We start from the raw sequence: 23,304 nt of genomic DNA, 5'->3' as shown, positions 1-23,304 counted from the left end.
GTTAATACAAATTTATTAGACTAAAAAACAAGCCTAAATCGATGTTAGACAAACGATGAACCCAACACGAGGTTCTTCCTTATGTATGGAACATGGAGTGTATCAGCAAGTGTCACTTCCATCGCTGTTGTCATCTTCAAAACTAATTTTTCAAGTCGGGATATTTATGAAGTATCAAAATTTCCTATGAAGATCTTTCTTCCAGAAATTTGAGTGTATGTGGAGAACACTTTGTCATCATAGCATATGTGGCAGCTAGCGTCCTTATCAACCCACCATTCATTTGGTTGTCCACCAGGTTAGTCTCGAAAATCACCGCAGTTAAATCAAGTTCAGAAAAATCAAAAGGTACTGAAATTTCTTGAAATATGTTTGCTTGCTCTTTCTCTTTATTCGGACGCCGGTAATCTTTTGCCATGTGGTTCGTCTTTCTTCCAGTTGTAATAGTTTTCCATAAATTTCTTTTGATTCACTACAAGAAAAATCAGCATTAACAACACATCGAAGACAACGGTTTTTATTAAAACCGTTGTCTTTTTACTTTTAACAACGGTTTTAACAAAAACTGTTGTCGTAGCCTAAAAAAATCCGCTCAAAGACAACAGTTTCTTTAAAACCGTTGTCTTTGATAGATCTACGACAACGGTTTTTAAAAACCGTTGTCTATGAGCGTTTTTTTTTGGAGCTACGACAACGGTTTTAAAGCTGTTGTCTATTAGCGTTTTTCTTCAAACTACGACAATAGTTTATAAAAAACCGTTGTCTTTCAACTGGTTTTTCTATAAATTTGTTGTCAATATTACATTTTGCGACCGTTTAAGTTAAATCTGTCGCGAAAAGTAGCGACGGTTATAATAAACCGTCGCTAATTTAAATCTTGCCACGGTTAAAGTATAACCGTCGCAGAAGTTAGCGACGGTTTAAAGTAAAACCATCGCCGATGTAAATATAGCGACGGTTTTACAAGAACTGTCGCTAAATTTAGCGACAGTATTTTTAAACCGTCGCTAATTTTAGCGACAGTTTTCGTAATACCGTCGCTGTTCTAAAATCAGCGACGGTTTATGCCTAACCGTCGCTATGTTTAACGACGGTTTCTAATATCCGTCGCTAAATATAGCGACAGTTTATGTAAATACGTCGCGAATTTTAAATCGGCGACAGTTAGAAAATTAACCGTCGCAAATTGCGACGGTTTTGTCTATAAATATCCTCACCCTCGGTCCATTTTCTACCATACCAGTTCACAACACTTAAAATTTTTCTCCTTTACACAATTTTAGTTTCGATTTTCTCTTTAAAATAAAAAATATAGTATTTTCGACGATAAATCAAAAATATTTTTGCATATTAGATTGTGAGTTTTTTTTTATATTTATTAAAATTTTAAAAGTGAAATTTTTTTTATTTTACTGAATAAATTAGCGACGGAAAGTATACAAAACCGTCGCTAAAATTAGCGACGAAGTTTATAAAACACTGTCGCTAAATGTAGCGACGGTGTATTAAACCATCGCTATTTAGCGACAGTTTAAATTACGACCGTCGCTTATTTTCGCGACGGTTAACGATGATGTCCGTCGCGAATTAATTTGCGACGGTTTTTTAAAAATCGTCGCAAATTGTAACTACCACAACTCTCCACAACCGTTGTCTTTTAACAAATTATTTAACCACAGGACCTTTAAGAACGGTTTTATATACCTACGACAACGGTTTTTCACCGTCGTCTTTAGACGTCTACGATAACGGTTTTTCACCGTTGTCTTTGAGCACACCCTTTAACCACAGGGCTTCTAACAACGGTTTTAAAAGGCCTACGACAACGGATATAATTATTTTTTCTTCCCTTTGTTACTGGATTCCACTATGTTTACTTTTGCAGCCATCTTATTGGGTTTGAATTCCGCATCACAATTGTCTTCTTCAATCTTCAGTCGAAAAATCAGATCATTGAGTACCATTTTTTTTGCTTGTGCTTCAAGTAGTTTTTAAAATCCCTCCACAAAAGAGGGAGTCTATCAATCAACCCAAAAACTTGAAAGGACTCGCTTAAACTCATCCCATTTGCATGAATCTCGTGCAATAGTACTTTTATTTCTTGCACTCGACTCATTCCAGATTTGGATTCTACAATCTTGAAATCCAAGAAGTGTCCCACAATGAACTTTTTAAGGACAACATCTTGTGCCTTGTACTGATTTTGAAGCATTTCTCGCAAATTTTTTTGCGGTTTTCACTTGATAATACACATTATATAATGCATTGTCAAATATATTTAAAAGGTAGTTATTGCATAGAAAATCTCTTTGATTTCATGCATCTGTTGTAGTCCTCTTGCAAGGATCATCTTCGGGAATAGGGGAGGATCCTCTTTTAGAAACCTTGTCAAACTTAGTGTGTTAAGGTAAAACAACATTTTATGTTGTCATCTTTTGAAGTCTGCACCATTAAATTTTTCTTGCCTTTCTCTTGAGAAAAATGCATGTTCGTCTTTATTGATGAGGAAAACATATTCAAAGTTTCATAATAAAAATAATATTTTTCTTAAGATTGTTGGTAGTGATACCTTGAAGATGACAGATGTCCGTAGTAATTGAGGCTATTGTTGAGCATTATGTTCTTAAGAGGAATTTGCCATGCTCTGGTGCTTCGGTGGTTGGAAAGACAAGATGAACGCAAAAGAGCGTTCAAAAATCTGATCAAAGATTGATTCAAGTGATCTTTGATGCTTTATTTAATGTTATCAATATGCAAACATATTGTTTCATCAATACGATGTCTCATGGTACAAAAATCTTATGAATAACATCAAGAAAAACCATTTAGAATGCATTGTTCAATGAAAAGATCGCATTAGTTGCCAAACATCATATCAGGCACCTAGGCACCACTTTACAGGTGCCTCCATCATGTCTGAGCAATAGCCCAAGCCGCACTTGAGGAGCCTCAGCGCATAAAACAAGCACCGTAATGCCCGACTTGCGGATAGTGAGACGCTTAGGCGCCTGCCCTACGGCATGGAATTTTCCAGGCCTCACAAGGGGCGTTGGGGCGTTTCTCCTGCTGTCTGCGAAATTCCTAGGTAGATTTTAAGGCGCATATTTCTTTCCCTTTTGTTCAGTCGAGTTTTCTTCGTCTTTTCATTTGCTTAATTTCTGTTCATCAAGGTTAAAAGTTAATAGTATTTGTGTTGTCATTTTTTTTTTTAATTTTTTGCAATGTAATAATTATCTATGTTGTAAGAACAATCGAAATGTGATATTTGGAATGTACTATTTAAAGTATCAAAATTGAAAATTACTAATACCTATATTTTTTGATAAAAAACAATTGTTTGATATTAATTGATAACAGAGTCAATTTCACATGTTAAAATCTAATGACAAAAAGTGCAATTATTGACATAAGGATTGTTGGGGTACGATAAGTACGGTTCATGTTGTAAAAGTAAACAAAATGTGATAGTTGAATTGTTATACAACTTAAAATATCTAAATTGTATTTTTATCACTGGTTATAACTTTTGGTAAATAGTCTCTTGCTAAATAATGTTGATTCAAGGATTCAAGAATAAAAATAAGATTTTCATTTGATCTTTAACAGAAGGGAAATAGCGGTAAAGAGTGAAGTTTTATCAGTAGGTTTAATATATTAAAATTTGTAGCATTTTGAGCGTAAAAATAAAAATAGATATTTTGACAAAAATAGTAAAATAGACACTGCAATTTTAGGACGATGTCAGAAATTCCACGCAACAATGGCGGGGCTGCCAGAGTAGAGGATATAGGAGGGCAGATAACGAGGTTTTTTCTTTTGTTTTTTTTTTAAAATTAGAAATTAGCCCTATGGGGGAATTTACAAATTCTCCCGAACACGATAATAAATTTTTATTATATTATTAAGAAATTTTATAATAAAGAAAAAAAATCTATCATGGTTTGATTTTTTTTTTTTATTTCTATCCTTTCAAATTATAATTTAGTTTCTCGTTTTTTTTTAGGGAAAATTGGTGAAAAATCTCCAATCAAAATATTTCTTTGGTTTCACTCCCTACCCACAAAATTATGGTACTATGTCATACAAAATGTAGTACACTTCATGTGAAATGTGGTATTAAAAATGTACCCAGGGACTGAACACAAAAAAATCGACGGCTGAGTACTGNGTATTAAAAATGTACCCAGGGACTGAACACAAAAAAAATCGACGGCTGAGTACTCAAGGCCAATTTCCCCTTTTTTTTACAATTATGGTATAACCTACATTTAAATATAAAATTTCAAACTACAATATGATTATATATTATTTTTAAAAAAAAGGAAAACTTAATTTTTATCCCAGAAAAGTTAAATTATGAAATTTAAGTCAATGTTAAATAATGGTATGAAAAAATTTATTTTCGATAGTTTTCCGTGTGTGCAAGATTAGTATTAATTATTATGGCGTGTTTTTGGTAATTCTTCTCATTGACAGCTTTTAATACAAAGAATACGATTTTATTTGATTTAATCAGTTATTATTATTGATTATGAATTCATATTTTAGTTCCAAAAATAAAAAATCATGTTCATACGTTACCCGATATATACATGCAAGCAAGCCTCTTAGTCTCCTCAGTCCGATAACCGGAGCGTTTTGTTATCGGTTATATACTTGTACTTGGTTTATGATACTGATTCCCCCAATCTCTCTTTCGATTCTCTATAAATTCGCCATTCTGCGTAATCTTGTGGCATATTTGCTGACTTTTCGTCTTATTGATTGAGGAAAAAAAATCTGGGTTTTACTGGTAAAATATAATGGAGCACGAAACGAAAGATATCGAGGGCGGCAGGGCAAGCGGAGAGGTTCACAGCGAAGAGGAGGTGGCGATGGAGAAGACCTTTGAGGACACGGCGGTTCCGTCTTGGGGGAAACAGATAACGATCCGATCAATGGTGACGAGTCTGTTGTTGAGCCTTGTGTTCAATGTGATCGTGTGCAAGTTGAATCTGACGACGGGGGTTATACCTTCTCTGAACGTGGCGGCGGGGCTTATCGGGTTTGCAATGGTGAGGAGTTGGACTGCTTTGGCCGAAAAGTGTGGTCTTTTGAAGCAACCCTTTACCAGACAGGAGAACACCGTCATACAAACTTGTATCGTTGCATCTTCTGGCATAGCTTTTAGCAGTATGTTTCTCACTCAATGCTTCGACAAATTCTTGAAATGTGTGTGTGTGTGTGTGTTGTGTGTTGTGTGTGTGTGTGTGTGTGTGTGTGTGTGTGTGTGTGTGATATTCCATGTTTTTATGTTATTGGGTTTGTTTGGTATACTATGAATTGCAAATCCTTCTATGGAAAAACTATATTTAAAATCCATTTTATTTGTTTCGTAATTCAATACTAATTTGGACAAATGAATTACCTTTTACTCTGCAATTTTAGTGTTTGATTAACAATTTAACGATGAATCCATACTTTCAGATTTGAGTTTTATAATAGGATTGGCGAGCAGTGGATTATGTGTTATTTTGGTGATGTGCAGCATGATCTTTGTGTTACTGTTTTAGATTTAGATATTTTACATAAAATATGTAATGGTACAATTATATGTATGTGTATATACAAGTGCATGAACTAACTAGATGTATCCTCCCGAGCTTTATCTTGGTTATTTGTTGTATCCATATACCGACATCGGTAAAGACTTAGTGTCTTTGTTATTAAATAAGCCAAGAAACTAATTAATGATGCAAGATGAATCCATTAACGTTAAATGGTGATATGTGCAGGTGGTACAGGAAGTTATCTGCTTGCAATGACTCCGAAGATTGCCGCAGCTGGAACCGCTGCAGTAAATGTGAAGGAACTCTCTGTTGGATGGATGATTGGATACCTTTTTGTTGTTAGCTTTGTGGGGTTGTTCTCAATAGTACCACTCAGAAAGGTTTGATCTTAATAAATTTTTCTTTTAGAAAACAAGAATTCAATGATCATGGTTCAATTTGCTGTCATATTTACCTGGAGTTTTGAAATTTTAGGTGATGATCTTGAAGTACAAATTGTCATACCCCAGTGGAACTGCCACAGCATACCTTATCAACAGTTTTCACACTCCTAAAGGAGCCAAGCTAGCCAAGAAACAAGTGCTGTGTCTTTTCAAAACCTTCGTTGGTAGCTTTATGTTTGCATGTTTCAAGTGGTTCTTCTCTGCTGGTGACGGCTGTGGATTCGATAGCTTTCCTACATTTGGTCTCCAAGCTTTGAAACAAAGGTTTGGTCTGTTATTAAATTTTGTTTTCGAATCATGCAAAGCGTACTCGTATATGCCACAAACGTATTTTCAATGGAAAAAACGAAGTTCTTATGGACCAGGATTAATTTAAACGCCATTTGATGTGGAGCTAGCAGGTTTTTAGCTTGTGGGTCCTTTTATGATATTTTTTTAACATTGTTCTATTCCAGGTTCAACTTTGATTTCTCAACTACATATGTTGGTGTTGGTATGATTTGCCCTTACATGGTTAATGTATCCTTACTCGTTGGCGCTATTCTTTCTTGGGGAGTGATGTGGCCGTTAATCCAGACCAAGGAAGGTATCTGGTATGAGTCTGGTCTTAAAGGGAGCGATATTCATGGAATTCAAGGATACAGGGTAAGAACTAAGTAAGCTGTAACTATAACCTCAAACATCGTCTTCTCTGTAACTTTCTTGATCAGTCCTCTCACATTCGTTCTTAGTAAAAAAAGCTTTGATCAACGATGGGATTTTCTTGAACAGGTCTTTATTGCTATTTCAATGATGCTTGGCGATGGCCTATTTCATGCAGTCTACATGGTGATAGTCTCCGTAAAAAATTTCATGGCACAACGATCACAACAGAGACATGTAAATGACGCCATGGAGGAAGAACAGCCGAGTGGAGATTATGATGAAAAAAAGAGAAAAGAGTATTTCTTGAAAGATCAAATACCAAATGCAGCTGCCATAACTGGATACATCCTATTGGCAGCCTTATCAGTCGGATTAATACCTGTGATATTTCATCAGCTAAAATGGTACCACATACTTGTAGCGTATATTGTCGCACCCGTTCTAGCCTTCTGCAACGCCTATGGTTGTGGCCTAACAGACTGGTCTTTGGCCTCAAACTATGGAAAACTCGCTATACTCATTTTCAGCTCATGGGTCGGTTTAGATCATGGTGGGATCATTGCTGGGCTCGCCTCTTGCGGTGTGATGATGAGCATTGTGTCCACAGCCTCTGATCTGATGCAAGATTTCAAGACTGGATACTTAACTCTATCATCCCCCCGCTCTATGTTTTTCGGCCAAGTTTATGGCACAGCCCTCGGCTGCATCATGTCGCCTCTCGTGTTCTGGTTCTTCTACAAAGCATACGATGTCGGAGGTCAAAATAGCTCGTATCCTGCACCATTCGCTAATATGTACCGTGCAATCGCTAAGTTAGGAGTCGAAGGCTTCTCCGCACTACCCAAGCACTGCTTGACTCTGATGATCGTGTTCTTTGTCTCGGCTATGGTGATAAATGTGCTGATTGAAATCATGAAGAAATGTGACATCAAGATTTACAAGTTCATACCGAGCCCAATGTGCATGGCTATACCTTTCTACCTCGGGGCGTATTTCGCCATAGACATGTGTGTTGGAAGCTTCATTCTGTTCATGTGGGAGAGGCAGAGAAAGAAGAGTGCAAAGGAATATGGACCAGCGGTTGCTTCAGGATTGATCTGTGGGGATTCTTTGTGGGGAATACCTGCTGCTATATTGGCTCTATCTGGGGTTAACTCACCTATGTGCATGAAGTTTTTGTCTTACTCAGTTAACACCAAGGTGGATGGTTTCCTTCATGGTTGAATGTGAAAAATTTATGAATTTCTCGTCAAGTTTACTGCTCTAGTTTCAATATTTGTGTTTTCAGTTGTTTTTGGTTTGGGACAAATATTCTAAAATGTAGATTCATAATTAAGCTTGATACTATTCTTATTTGTATTATTAAATTTATGAATATTTTGCATAAGATTATTAAACAATTATTCGATTTTTATAAAAATTAAATAAAATTAATCAGTCAAGTACTTAGCAACATATTATAATTAAAATCATAATATCATAATAAATTTAATTAATGTCGATTTCATTTTTTTTTTTATCCGGAGAAACTAACTAATCTTTAGATAAGTCGGAAATAGCTATATCCATTAATCAAGATGAGTAAGAACCTTTAACCTAAGACAAAGGTGAAAGGTGAGAAAAAGTGAATTACGCAGGAATGTAAACCATACCTTATTTGCACATCTACTAACATGACAAATCTTCTTAAACTTTCAAGAATTAACAATATCTAAAATGTTGGAAATAAGGGACCTTCATGGTTGCGAAACTCCAAAGAAGAATTCAGCTTTTGGACAGCTTTTAGTCATGGTACCCTGCATCAACATCAAGCCTGAAGTTCCCAGACCAGAAATCAGTACATTAACAGGCTGCAGTCTGCACGAACTTTGGGGATGAAGAGAAGGCAATGACTATTGGAAGTGTCCGGTAGGCATGCTTATCGGTTCATGGGTTCCGGTTCCGGTCCGATTCCGACCAGTTCTGGACCATGAGGTACGGTAACCGGTCGGAACCGGTTCCGAACCCGTGCCAGTTCCAAGGTGGGCTGGTTCAATTTCTGGTCCGGTTCGAATCGGTTCCAGGTTCCGGGTTCGAATATTATTATTTTTAATATAAAATTACTTTTAATTAATGGACATTTTTTTATTTAGTATTTTGAGTTGAAATAATACTGACTAATCAAAAAAATAAAATAACTTAAACATTTATTTTATAATTGAACATCTAAAATTAATCACGATTTACTAAAATATATTTTAAATACTTCGAATCTTCGTCGGAACTTGAGATTTGAAATTCGTCGATTGCTCAAGCAATCCTATTCTTTTTTTCGGCTGCAACACAATCTTATAGGCATACTAGCATGCTAAGTGTCTATGACTTTAAATTATTTTTTTGTTCACCAATGATTTTTTCACATAATGAAAATGCCGATTGGGAAGCAACACTTGAACTTTGAACGGGTAGGACATCTCTTGTAATTGCAGCTAACACTGAATAAAGTTGAGAATTTACTTTACACCAATCAAAAACATCAAAATTCTTTGTAATCTCAATATATTGGCTTAGACAAATTTGGATCTCATTGTAATTTTTTGTTGTCATTGATTTTCTTTTGAAATTTTGTTGTTTCAAACTTTGAAAGAAGTTGAATGCTTTACTTTTGCTTATATATGCGACTTCTCCTCCGGTTGCGCACTTGGTTCACATTGTTCAGTAGCAGAGCAACCCCTTCCACCATGTATTAATAAAACCGATAAACCAGTTAGTTCTCATTATCATTTTCTAGGTCACACAATGGATTCTATCAAGTGCATGACTATAAACCTAGACATCTGAAGCAGCCTGATACTCGAGCTCATGCTAATCAAACTCGTGGTGCAACTGTCAGAGTAGGTGCCCAGCAAGCCAACTTGTGGCTCGGGCTTTTATTGACTCTAATTTAAAACAATCTTTATTTTAATAATATTTTTGGATTTCATTCGATTATGGCATTATACTTTATCTGTATACTCATGCAAATTGCATAGATAAAGTTCTTAAATATATAATATATACCATGAGGTTTGCATCGCAACGTAAGATCATGAAACTCATTAGAAATTGTACCGTATATTCTAAACAGGTTCTTAGTCGAATCAACCGTCTAAAGCAAGAATAAAGGTCGCTCGAGCTTGATACTAGCATTGTGATGTAAACATCATGTTTCATTAGCAAAAGCATGGAGATGTCCATTCACACATATGGGTGATCATATTATGATGCACTGAACAACCCTCCCTCGGACTATCTAAGTGGTTCTCACTTATCGAGTGGAATAGTCCAGAGTTATGGTTGTACACTATTAGTCCTTTGACCCAGGACAATGTAAAGGTTATACGTACTAGCATGCACTTTGATCCGTTTCCCAACTCCATTGAGGGTCATCAGGTGGCGAGGTTGGGTGTTGTTTCGAAATACGTAAGAGCAAATGCATTGTAGTCGGAGATTCACCGTTCGTCTACTAGTGAAGATATCCTACTTGATCTGATGAGTTAATAGTGCAAGGAATCTCTAGACAGAGCAAGCAATGTGCTTTAGGGAAAAGTGTTTTCCTAGTTGCACATACCATGACACTGTTAGTGCTCAAAAATAAATCGTATCGCTATCGAATTCATATGCAACTCTCGATATGTCAATGGTTGTAAATTCGATCAGGATATATGTGCTGAAAGGACCGTACTGTACGCTAACCATGACTCAAGGTTCTTGCAGACACTATCAGTGATACCTAGGGGATCATGAGGCGATGCTACTAGACGCTCTTACCATGATCCGATGGTGCGATCAGAAATGAGTTCTGACATTCTTGATCAGTGTGTTGATGAAAAGAATGGGGATAACTAGGGTAAGCCCGAATAAGAATAAATGTTATTCTGAATCACATAGAGATGTGAACCCACGGATGGTTGTATCCCTGAACCATTGAGGATTACACAAGTATCAGATTCTGTGTTCTCGTTGAGAAAGTCAAAGTTCAAGGAATAGAAATTTGACAACTATAGTTTGATGTAGATCAAACAAGATACTTATAAAAAAATTTATAAGCTAATTCCATAAGATGGAAGAAATGGAAGTTAGCTTGATTGCTAATTAAGGAAGGAGAGTGGAACTGCCTGTTTTATGAAAGAGTTCACTAATCTGGCAATCGCTCAATATGGTAAGTGAAAATTTTGATGTTCGAAATTTTCGTTTTTTTATTATATGAACAAGCTTGTATCCTTGATACATCGGCGCTTTCGGATTATCGATCGAGGTTATAATGAGTTCGTAATAATTTATTTAGTGAATTAAGAGTTTACTAATTAAATGATTGTGCTAGTAGTGATGACTACTAACATGCACAAAATCTCATAAATATGTTCTAAAAGAGTCTAGAGTTTAATTAACATATGAGTTAATTATATAAATTAAATAATGGTTATTTAATTTAATTTATATATATTTTATATGGTGATATAAAATATGTGTATATATGATATTAATATATCATGTATTATTAAAATTTTATAAATATTTTACATATTAATAATATGAAAATATAAATATAATGAAAAATCCTTCCCAATTTCACAAATAAACTCACAGCCACCATAAGGAAAATAAAAGAAATTTTGGCAATAAAAAGCAAATTAGATTTGCTTAATATTTGATTAAGAATCAATAATATTTGATTAAGAATATTAGCACAAAAACCATGATTGTGAATCATGGAGCTCTCGGCCAATGTACAAATTTTTTGTGAAAGTTTCAGCCACTCCCTTCTTCAACCGCCGCGATGCTTCGTCTCCGGATTTTGGAAATTCGGAGGTTACAATCTCAACGCATAAATCGTTTGGATTTTCTAGTGCGAACCAAGAGAGGAAGACAGTCTTCGATCGTAGACCTAATAAGACGATCAAAGGAGAAGAGCCATTCGTAGCGATACACAAGAAGGGTTATATCCGTCTAAACACCGGAATAGTTAGGAGTCCAGGGTTGAGAACGCAAAGGTATAATTTTAAACGCCCTATGAATTTTTGAACACACGACGCCCAAGCAAAAATTTTTTAAACTTCCGCTGCGTCTTGGGTGCGAGAATACGATGTCCCAACAGTGGTATCAGAGCCAGGTTATTTTCAATCGTGTGTTTTAATTAAATTGCGTTCAATTTATTATTTATAACAGCGTAAGAATTTTTAAGAAAAACACCCTTCAATATTATTTTTCAAAAAACAGATTTTTAAAAAAATAAAATAAAATAATTTTTTTTTTTGGGTCTGCCAGGAACTGTTCCAGGAAGACGCGCGCGGCACGAGCACGGCCTGCGCTCGATCGAATCAAGCAGCGGGCGGGCGACGTGAGCAATTGCCCGAGAATGTATCGGGCACCGTACTGTGTCGTGGGCTTGAATTGTTCGGGCCTAGGGGCGATTTTCTAATTTTTCAAAATATTGGGTTAAATTGATATTTTATGAAAATACGGACGATTTTACCCTTACAATAATTTTGACAAAATTAATTTTTTACAAAATAAATAATTGAAATACGATTTTAAATATTTATGGTAAAAGATGTTTTACAAGAAAATTAATTATTTGAAATTAAATAAAAGTGTTTATTTAATTTGATAATTATGATGGCTAGTGATAATTTACGAGATACATGATTCATTGATAATATGTGATATTATCGGATTTATATAATATATGATATTATATGGTAAAAAGATGATCGAGAGCCATGACCAATGTGCTAAGTATATGTGAGGATATTTTACGTGTTGCAATTTTTTGATTATTTGATAATTAAAAGTGGACCTGGTTTATTGTCCGTTTTTACCCCCTAAATTTGTATCCTAATGTGTCATGGATATTTAATGTAAATATTAGAATTAATGGGACATCAAGATTTGAAGATGGTGGGCCCGATCCTCGGAAGGAGTTTTGAAGATCGAAGATATGTAAAATATTGGAAACTTATGTAATGTTGCATTTGCATCCCTGCATTTACCTAGATTATGGAAAAGGATCCGTATGTGGCTCGTATGGATCAATTAGCTCTCGGTTATCGATCATCCTTTATTATTTATGATGTATGTGATATATTATAAATAATCAGTATGTGTATTATTATTAATATAATAACAAGAGTTGCATGAATCCGACAATCATACAAACAATCATGACACGAGTTTTAAAATTATTGGTGAGACAAAATTTTAAAATTAAAATCCCTCATTTAGGATGAGACCCAAAATTTAAATCAAGCCCTTTAAAAAGATAATTAAAAGAAAGTTTAATAATTCATTGCCTTCCATCAACGGTGATTGCATGATGAACGCTACTCACGGTCAGTGTTTGGCTCATATTATTGGGGAGGCCTGGACGCCGGAAAGCTGTGACTTCCACTGACATATTTGATGTGAACTACGTGGAACTCCAATGACTTAGGCTCATATTATTGGGAGATCTCATGGCGAATGTCCATTAACATGCCGGGCTCCACACGTGAAGAGAAAGGGGATCATATTATTGGACCCTTCTCAAACGTGAGGCAAAATTACGTAAGAGTTACAAGGAGTTGCAATTGGGCTCTACCTTTTGAAAATTATAATTGACTGATATTATTCGCGATCATGATTTTGCAATTGGGTCTTACGTACTCACTAAGGAAATTAGATTTCCCATTTTTCATCAGAGGGTGGTGAAAATTATGATTGACTGATTTCCACGTACTAACTAATAGGACATCAGCTACAACTGATAATGTCCAACTGAACTGATCGGCAGATCAGTTGACCTCTAATCAGTTGACCACGTCATCCGTTGAAGTATCAGCAGACAGACTGACAGGTCGTACCAAAGCAGAACAGTTGTATCAGAACAGAACAGACTGGATACCTCGTACTACTGTCAGATAAAGTTACTACACGACGATTCAACATATATTTGTCATTAAATGGTCATTAAATGCATTCAATACAACCATTGACATCGGAGACTATATATAGCTGATCGAGTCAATTGAAAAAGAGTGATGACTGAAAAACAAGCGAACACACGAAGCAATCAAACTACAACCTTCAATCCTTTGCGATACGCTTCACGAGTATATTATCAAGTTTTCAGATTGCACATTTAAGCTCTACAATCTTTGTATTTATCAGTAGCATTCAGGCTACCAGTTAGAGTACCTTTCAATTTATAACTGTATAAGATTTGTTAAACTAAGAGTTTTAGTTTGGCAGTGTGTAAGACCAACTGAAGTGGATTATTACAATATGTTATAATATATCAAAGTCTTTTAGTGAAATCATATCCTTATGATAAAAGGGGTGACGTAGTAATATTTGAAGTCTTCGAACATCTAGAAAAATTTCTTGTGTTCATTTCAGTTATCATTTCAGTTTTACACAATATATATCTTAAGTATTCAATTTATATTTCATTTCAGTTTTACACAATATATATCTTAAGTATTCAATTTATATTTCAGTATGATACCGCACTTTTATCAGTTGACTGATCTATATTGACAAACAAGATTCTAGGATCAGTTACTCAAATAATTGATTCACATTTTAGAAAAGAATACAACAATCATAAGTGTTTATTCAACCGCCTCTTCTAAACACTTTAACAAACTTAACCGATCCTAACAATAATTTTACCTCGTATGTTATTAACCGTAACATACCTTTCAAATATTACCAAAAGAGATCGAAATGTGTGGTTGAGAAGTCTTGAATACTCGAAGTCTACTATAATATCAACAAAAATATAATATCAACTAAATTCCCGTTCCATCCAAGATTTCGACCGAAAACCAACTAAAAATATGATATGCTAATAAACAAACCTCGATTTGCTATTAACCAACTTAAAGTAAATAATCTTGAGGCAAACCAAGTCAATACTACAACCGAATCTGAAAATACATCAGTCAAGAACTCAGATCATTTATCCAACCAGAGCAGTTTTTGACACAAAATTCATAATTAATTCAATATTGCTTCAAATCAAGATCCACAAATTGGATATGCGAGAAACTCAAAGTCCAATTATTATTCTTCACAAAGTTTTGACAAACAAAACAATTTACCCAGTAGTTCATAACCTGAAACATACAACATAATTCTCACGAATTCTGCATCAGTACGTATCTAGCACATTTTAGTATTTTGAGCATAACTTCCTCAATACCCAATAGAATCAAACCAATCTGGTACCATTTCGAAGAAAAGACAATGTTCTATAACTTTTATTAATCCATAATCCGAATGCACAAAGGTCATATGCCCAAAATACATCAGTTTTGCTACACACCTCAAACACAAAATATGGTTTTGACACATTGGTAGAAAATTCATATCAAATTCATTACTAACTGGAATTCGATTATTCCAGTATCCAGGGACAACCAACACAAAGCACTAAAAGTTCTATTTAGATCAAACTATAAATTAACGTTATATGCCATTATTAAACCAAGAAATTTAAGACAAAAGCTCACCGAATCGGAAAAGAAGCTGCTCAGAAACGAGCTGAAAAACAGCAGTTTCGATCCAGCTGAATCCTTGTTCAAAAATTACTATTTATGACTTAAATAGAATCTTAGGATGTTAGGAACACAACTCTTCAAGAATTTTTGAGTCTCGATATCGGATGGAAAAGTTATGGCGATTCTACATCAGCTGTTACAGTGGTGACAGAAATGGTTGAAGGAAATGAGATTTGGGGAAATGGGTTCTTCTTCCTTCTCTCTCTAATTAAAGTAAATTCGGGTTTGTATGTATATAGTATGTATATGTAATTTTTAACTGTGTGGTCAAAGTGTATACTTTAGTGGTCAAAGTTCTCATTTTTTCTACTACACATTTTTCTTATAACTTTGACTTGGTCCAACAATTACCAATAATCTCATATTATTATTTGGGGCACTACACAAAGTAAACTGGCTTTTGTCTCCTTGCCCTCCATGGTACGCCACAATTAATGCTCTTAATCATGTATCCAAATATGGTAAATAAAATCTTTTGAAAAGTTGATTTATGAGAGAGAAAAATATACGTGTACCTTTGTCTTATTAGAAGAAATTCTTTAACAAATTGAGATATCGATTAATGTGCATATATTGATTGGTGAAAAGATCTTCTGAAAAGTCTAACAGACATGTATACAGAATATCTTCATGCACAAGCATACCAGAGAGAGACCAATATGCAGTTTAATATTCATTGCCTTTGCATCCATCACCAATACCACCAGTACAATCACCTCTCGTTTGATGGTGGTTGTGAATTTTCTTCCTTCGTGGGCCCGATACCCGACCTGCAACAATTATTTTACACGTGTGTTTTCTACTTTGTTTTTCATTTGACACGTGTTTTCCTTTTGAAATTTTTTCATGCTTAAAGGAACACAATTCTTTAGTTTTTTTATTTCTTTAACATCTCAGTTAATTATATTTTCAAAGATATGATGTTATTTAAGTGTCTTAATATTGAAACATATATGTGAGAACCCAAAATTTTAAGTTCATAATTAATTAATAGACATGTATGAAAATTTATTTTCGAGTTATAATAAATTCAAAAATATTAATAATACATGGTGTTTGAGATTCCAAGCCAATAAATACATGAATTTTGAATCCAGTGCAAGAGATACACCTTAAATTCGAAATTAAGGATGAATATCAACATACTTGGAAAGAAATATTACATACAAGGAAGTTTTTCTCAACAAGGAATCATATCAATATTTATGGAAGGAGTATCTCGATATTTATGGAAGGAACATCTCCAAATTTTGGAAAGAATATCAACCGAATTATGGAAAGATTTTCACCCCACCCCTATAAATACCAACCCATTCCATTCAAAATTTTCACACCTCAAATTCGAACTTTCTCTCTTGAATTTTCGAAACTCTCCTCTCCAATTTCTGCCGAGTAGCAAAGCTCTGCTGCATTCCAAACCCAGAAGGAATTTCGAACTCCCAGTACATAAACCTTTCGCGTTCTTTCATCCAAATCTGAGGTAAGTGAGTTTTTGCTATATTATAATTTGCACACTTGTCCTTCGTAAGTGTGTTTTTGCTATATTATAATTTGCACACTTGTCCTTTGTAAGTGCGCTTTTGTTATGTATATATTTTTCGTAAGTGAGCTTTTTTTTGCCACACTTGTTCTTCGTAAGTGGGTTTGTTTTAAAATATGTTGCGTATGAATTATTTCGTTTTTGAAAGTTCGTTCAAGCATAATTCTTTGTTCACATATATTTCCTTCAAGATTTGTCAAATTATATGTTCAAAGCACTGTTAGGATTCGATTGGATATGGGAAAGGATTTCCGAACTATGACCTTTATATGGTGGGATGGTAACCGTTGTACGGCCTCACTCCATAGAGGATTAACATATTGGACATGGCCTCACTCCTTAGAGGATTAACATATAGGAGACTGATATCAGGAAACCATGGAAATGAGATGACTTTCAGTACTAAACAAGTATGCTATACGAGTATGATATGTGATGACATGTTATAATTATGAAATATGAATATTCGTTATTATTCAAGTTACGATATGCTATGTAAATTCGAATTCAAGTATATGTATATGTTGCTTCATGTCTCGAATGGCCCCCTGATAGTAGTAGTTTTTACGTGTTTTGTGGCATTAGTTTGTGTGTGTTTGCATTGTGCATGCGTACTTTTTGTTTACATTTTGTGCATTGTAGAGTAAACATTTTCATTTGATCATGTCTCACCTGGGCGTATCGAATTGGCAGGTAAACTGGCTGGAAATCGGAGCAAAGTGTGCCAACAAGAAGTTTCGGGACAGAAAAGACGGCGCTCGGGCGGTGAAATTCTACCGCCCGAGCGCGAGAAGCGACTCAAAGGAGAAAAACTACAGAGTATGTGGCGCTCGAGCGGTAATTCTCTACCGCCCGAGCGCCGAAAGATGAACTCCGCACTTGTTTTACAGAATGTGTGGCGCTCGAGCGGTAATTCTCTACCGCCCGAGCGCCACTTAATTTTGGCAAGATTTGGCAGCCGATTTTTTTCCTTATTTTGGGATGGTGGCTGATATGGCAAGGAGAGGGTCGAGATTTGAGGATTATTCAGACATTGTTGAAGATTCAAGACAAGCTTTGGAGAGGATTGAGCGCTTGGATTGAAGATTCGACACTTTCCGGGCACCGTTCTTTGCGTTTTTCGTCGATTCTAGTATTTCTAACTTAGTTTTTATTTTCTAAACTTTGTTTTGTTGATTTCAATCATGATTTCTAGTAGCTAACTTTCATATTTGTTGGGATTTGAGGGGATCCTACCCCAAAACGTTGAATTAATTGAATTCAGTTTCGATTTCTGGTTTATTCTTGATTATACTATTGTTTTCTTCGTGTTGTTAGAACATAGCTAATTTTAACAACGTTTTCATATTGCGAGTGAGTTCGAGAGAATAACTTGTGATAGGAACGAGTAGTATAATCCGTGGATCTACAATTTACATAGATATATGAAATTGGATACGCGTCGATAGTCATAGTCCGAAGGGTCGAAAACTAGGGGATTTCATAGATCAAAATGCGATTCACTCTTGATAAATAATTAAAGATATTTAATTACTTCATTGAGTCGAATTAGTTTGGCATAGCTCGAGAGAGTGTGTTCAATTGAATAGGAAATCCTGTCGGAAGCGTAAACCAATATCGAACAAATTAACTAATTAATGAGGGGTAGGTGAACCGACATTCCCAACAAATCCGTCTTGTCATTGAATCTTAATCAACCATTTTAGATATTATCTTCGTTTGGCATTTATTGAATCCTTTTATTTGCATTTCTTGTTTAAGAACAGTAGTGTAAACAATCAAATCAATTTCCGTTGCTAAATGATCAATAACTGAAAATAATAATTGTTAAATACAGTCTTCAGTGGAACGATACTCGTACTCACGTACATTATACTATTACTTGACATCGTGCACTTGCGATTAAATTTGAGCATACAAAACCATATTTTTATTANTTTTTTTATTTTTATTTTTCTTTTTGAACTAACGCTCCGTATTCTATTCCAGATCTCTTGTCCAGTGCATGCCAAGGTCTCTCGAGTCTGAACTAGAGATATTCGATCCCGAGATTGAAAGAACCTTACGCAGACGACAACAACAGCAGAGACTTAGAGACATAATGAATAGGAACGAACGTGAGGAGGAGCATCACGAAGATCTAAGGATCGAAGAGCCAAGGCGCATACCCATGCTTAAGTATGCACAACCGGCGCTTTACGAGGCACGTCCAAGCATAGTGCGCCCAACAGCNGGTCTCTCGAGTCTGAACTAGAGATATTCGATCCCGAGATTGAAAGAACCTTACGCAGACGACAACAACAGCAGAGACTTAGAGACATAATGAATAGGAACGAACGTGAGGAGGAGCATCACGAAGATCTAAGGATCGAAGAGCCAAGGCGCATACCCATGCTTGAGTATGCACAACCGTCGCTTGACGGGGCACGTCCAAGCATAGTGCGCCCAACAGTCAGGGCAAACCAGTTTGAGATCAAGCCAGCAATAATTCAAATGATCCAGAACACTGTCCAATTCGGGGGGAATGCGCTGGATGATCCGAACACTCACATCGCCGACTTCTTAGAAATTTGCGATACTTTTAAATTTAATGGAGTTTCAGATGATGCTGTTAGACTACGTTTATTTCCATTCTCTTTGCGTGATAAAGCTAAATCTTGGTTGAATTGTTTACCTGCAGGTTCAATCACAACTTGGGATGATATGGCCAAGGCATTCCTCTTAAAGTACTTTCCCCCATCAAAAACCATGAAGCTGCGAGCGGACATAACCACCTTCTCTCAATTTGAGCAGGAGTCACTCTACGAGGCGTGGGAGCGCTACAAAGACTTATTGCGAAGATGCCCACATCATGAGTTACCTCTTGGGTTAGTGGTCCAAACTTTTTACTATGGTTTAATTTCATCTAACCGAACCATGATAGATGCTGCGGCCTGCGGAAATCTGTTGAGGAAAACGGCCGAGGAGGGGTATGAGTTACTAGAGGAGATGGCTGCTAGCAGCTATCATCCTCAATCAGAAAGGAACACTCAGCGAAGAACTGCAGGAATACACCAGGTAACTGACTTTTCAGCAGACACTGCACAATTAGAAGCACTCAACAGGAAAATAGACAGCATGAGCGTAAACGGGACAGCGATGCTCCTACAAGAGATATTTTGTGAAAAATGCGGCGGGGAACACTATGTTAAAGACTGTCAAGACAGTGGTCCGTTCTATGTAAATGAGGAGGCACCAGTGAATCAAGTGGGGATTCAAAACCGTCCGAGGAATGATCCTTATTCAAATACATATAATCCTGGATGGAGACAACACCCCAACTTCTCATGGGGTGGCCAAGGCAATCAGACGCGACCACAAGGAGGACAGCAGTATAGTAAGCAACCGATGTATCGACAGGAAACTAGAAATGAAAAATCAAACTTGGAGCAAATGATGTCGAAGTTCATTTCATCCACTGAAACTAGACTCCAAAACCAAGATGCATCGATAAAAGGACTCGAGAATCAAATTGGGCAGTTAGCCAAAATGATAGCAAGTAGAGAGCCGGGCACCTTGCTTAGTAACACGGAGACTAATCCAAAAGAGCAAGTGAAGGCCATTGAGTTGAAGAGTGGAAAGATTCTAGAGTCAAGGGAAAAAGAAAAAAGTCAAACGAAGGATGAGCAGACTGCAACATCTAAAGGTAAGTCTTCTAACTCTACACCAGCACCCACTGCATAGTCTAAGATTGTTATCCCTCCACCCTTCCCTGCAGCATTGAAAAAAGCAAAACTAGATGCACAATTTGGTAAGTTTCTAGAGGTATTTAAAAAGTTGCATATCAATATTCCTTTTGCCGATGCTTTGATGCAAATGCCTAGTTATGCTAAATTTTTGAAGGACATCTTAGCGAACAAGAGAAAATTGGAGGATCACATTACGGTAAGTCTAACTGAAAACTGCTCTGCTTTGGTGCAAAACAAGATCCCACCCAAACTCAAAGATCCAGGGAGTTTTTCTATTCCTTGCATGATTGGTGATGTCGTTTTTCAGAAAGCGTTATGTGATCTTGGTGCAAGTATCAACCTCATGCCTTTTTCTGTGTTCAGGAAACTTGGATTGGGAGAACCTAAGCCGACAAGGATGTCGTTCCAACTGGCTGACAGATCCGTCAAGTATCCAAGAGGAGTGATTGAGGATGTGTTAGTTAAGGGGGACAAAGTTATCTTTCCTGCAGATTTTGTGGTGCTCGACATGGAGGAGGACATGGAGATGCCTCTAATTTTGGGGAGACCGTTCCTTGCAACTGGCAAGGCTCTGATTAATGTACAGGAAGGGAAGTTAAGATTGAGAGTGGGGGAAGAGGAGATTACTTTTGACGTTTTTAATACACTTAAGCACACATTGCTTGCTGATAGTTGTTATAGAATTGATGCTATTGATTCTCTTGTGTCTAACTATGTGCAGGACGCTCTTAGGGACCCCTTGGAGGCCACTCTCACTACTGAAATGGGCGAAGATGAATTGGATGAAGAAAAAGCTGAAATAGTGGCATACTTTAATGCAAACCATCCATGGAGAAAACCAATGAAGATGCGACTAGAGGATTTAGGTGAGCGAAGGGATTTGACACCGCCAAAGTCAAGCATCGAGGACCCACCAACACTTGAGCTAAAACCACTACCTCCACACCTCAAGTATGCATACCTAGGTGCGAATAACACTTTACATGTCATTATTTCTGCTGCTTTGACAGATGTTATGGAGGACAAACTGTTGGAAGTTTTGAAAGCGCACAAGAGTGCATTTGCGTGGAAGGTGACAGATATCAAAAGGATCAATCCATCAGTTTGCATGCACAAGATTTTGATGGAAGACAAATACTCACCTCTTGGGCAACCTCAGAGAAGATTGAATCCAAAGATGCAAGAGGTAGTAAAGGCTGAAACGATTAAGCTTCTCGATGCAGTTATTATCTATCCTATATCTAATAGTGCATGGGTAAGCCCTGTTCAGTGTGTGCCGAAAAAAGGTGGGATTACTGTGATCACAAATGAAAATAATGAATTAATACCCACTAGGACTGTTACGGGATGGCGTGTGTGCATTGATTATAGGAAATTAAATGATGCCACCTGTAAAGACCACTTTCCCCTTCTCTTTATTGATCAAATGCTTGAGAGGTTAGCGGGTCACGAGTTTTATTGTTTTTTGGATGGGTATTCTGGTTATAATCAAATCACTATTGCACCTGAGGATCAAGAGAAAACCACGTTCACTTGTCCTTATGGGACTTTTGCTTTTCGCCGTATGCCTTTTGGTCTTTGTAATGCACCGGCTACATTTCAGCGGTGTATGACTGCTATATTCCATGATATGATTGAAACTTTTCTTGAAATATTTATGGATGACTTTTCTATCTTTGGTGCAATGTTTGATGAGTGTTTGCAGAATTTGAGATCTGTGTTGAAGAGATGCGAGGAGACGAACCTGGTACTCAATTGGGAGAAGTGTCATTTCATGGTACAAGAGGGAATTGTCCTAGGGCACAAGATTTCGGAGAACGGAATAGCGGTGGACAAGGCAAAAGTCAAAGTTATCAAGAACCTACCGCCTCCGACATCCATAAAGGGAGTTAGAAGTTTTCTAGGCCACGCCGGTTTTTATCGACGTTTTATCAAAGATTTTTCTAAAATTGCCAAACCTCTATCTTCCTTACTTATGAAAGATGTGCCATTTGATTTTAATTCTGACTGTTTACAGGCATACGAGGATTTGAAGGAGCGCTTGGTGACGGCTCCTGTCTTGGTGGCCCCAGATTGGGATCTACCATTCGAGGTAATGTGCGATGCCAGTGATAGTGCGGTGGGAGCTGTGCTTGGCCAGCGGCAAAACAAGGTATTTCATACAATCTACTACGCAAGTAAGACCTTAGATGAGGCTCAATTGAATTATGCAACAACTGAAAAGGAATTACTTGCAGTAGTATTTGCTCTCGACAAATTTCACTCATATCTTGTTCTGTCCAAAGTCATTGTTTACACCGATCACTCTGCACTTAAATATTTACTTGCTAAAAAAGATGCAAAGCCACGCCTTCTTCGATGGATTTTGTTGCTACAAGAATTTGATTTAGAAATAAAAGATAAGAAGGGTGTTGAGAACGTTGTGGCGGATCATCTGTCTAGGTTGGAGTTGGTTAGTAATGACAGTGTAGATCATGCTATAAATGATTGGTTTCCTGATGAGCAACTATTTGAGGTGAGACACTGTCCTTGGTATGCGAATTTTGCTAACTTTCTTGTCACAGGCACTCCACCACCTAATTTATCATTTCACCAACGAAAGAAATTCTTCTCTGACGTGAAATATTACTTTTGGGAGGAACCGTTTTTGTTTAAAATTTGTGCAGATTCTATGATAAGAAGATGTGTTGCAGAGGAGGAGTTTGGGCAAATTCTCCATCATTGTCATGACCGTGAGGTAGGTGGTCACTTCGGACCAACCAGGACGGCATCTAAGGTACTCGAATGTGGCTTTTATTGGCCAACTCTATTTAAGGATGCTCGTTCTTATGTGCTAGC

The 23,304-nt window shown here is 36.5% G+C and overlaps 1 protein-coding gene across 2 annotated transcripts in view; it reads left to right on the top strand.

Moving 5' to 3' along the window:
- The first annotated feature begins 4,574 nt into the window (after positions 1 to 4,574).
- LOC140982548 (probable metal-nicotianamine transporter YSL7) overlaps positions 4,575 to 23,304 on the top strand; it is a 39,007-nt gene continuing 20,277 nt past the window's right edge. The window contains exons 1-5 of one of the 2 annotated variants that reach the window (XR_012176302.1): positions 4,575 to 5,172; positions 5,775 to 5,929; positions 6,024 to 6,256; positions 6,448 to 6,637; positions 6,764 to 7,917. Coding sequence is in view for 1 of the 2 variants with exons in the window: in XM_073449103.1 (XP_073305204.1) it covers positions 4,803 to 5,172; positions 5,775 to 5,929; positions 6,024 to 6,256; positions 6,448 to 6,637; positions 6,764 to 7,861 (2,046 nt within the window). In the remaining variant the exon portion in view is untranslated. Of the gene's footprint in view, positions 5,173 to 5,774; positions 5,930 to 6,023; positions 6,257 to 6,447; positions 6,638 to 6,763; positions 7,977 to 23,304 lie in introns of those variants that run through there. The other variant, XM_073449103.1, reaches the window with a different exon arrangement.

This window comes from Primulina huaijiensis, chromosome 8 (genome assembly GCF_012295235.1).
Source record: "Primulina huaijiensis isolate GDHJ02 chromosome 8, ASM1229523v2, whole genome shotgun sequence".
Taxonomy (NCBI): domain Eukaryota; kingdom Viridiplantae; phylum Streptophyta; class Magnoliopsida; order Lamiales; family Gesneriaceae; genus Primulina; species Primulina huaijiensis.
The sequence above is the reverse complement of the archived record's forward strand: the minus strand, read 5'-3'. Positions and strand labels throughout refer to the sequence as shown.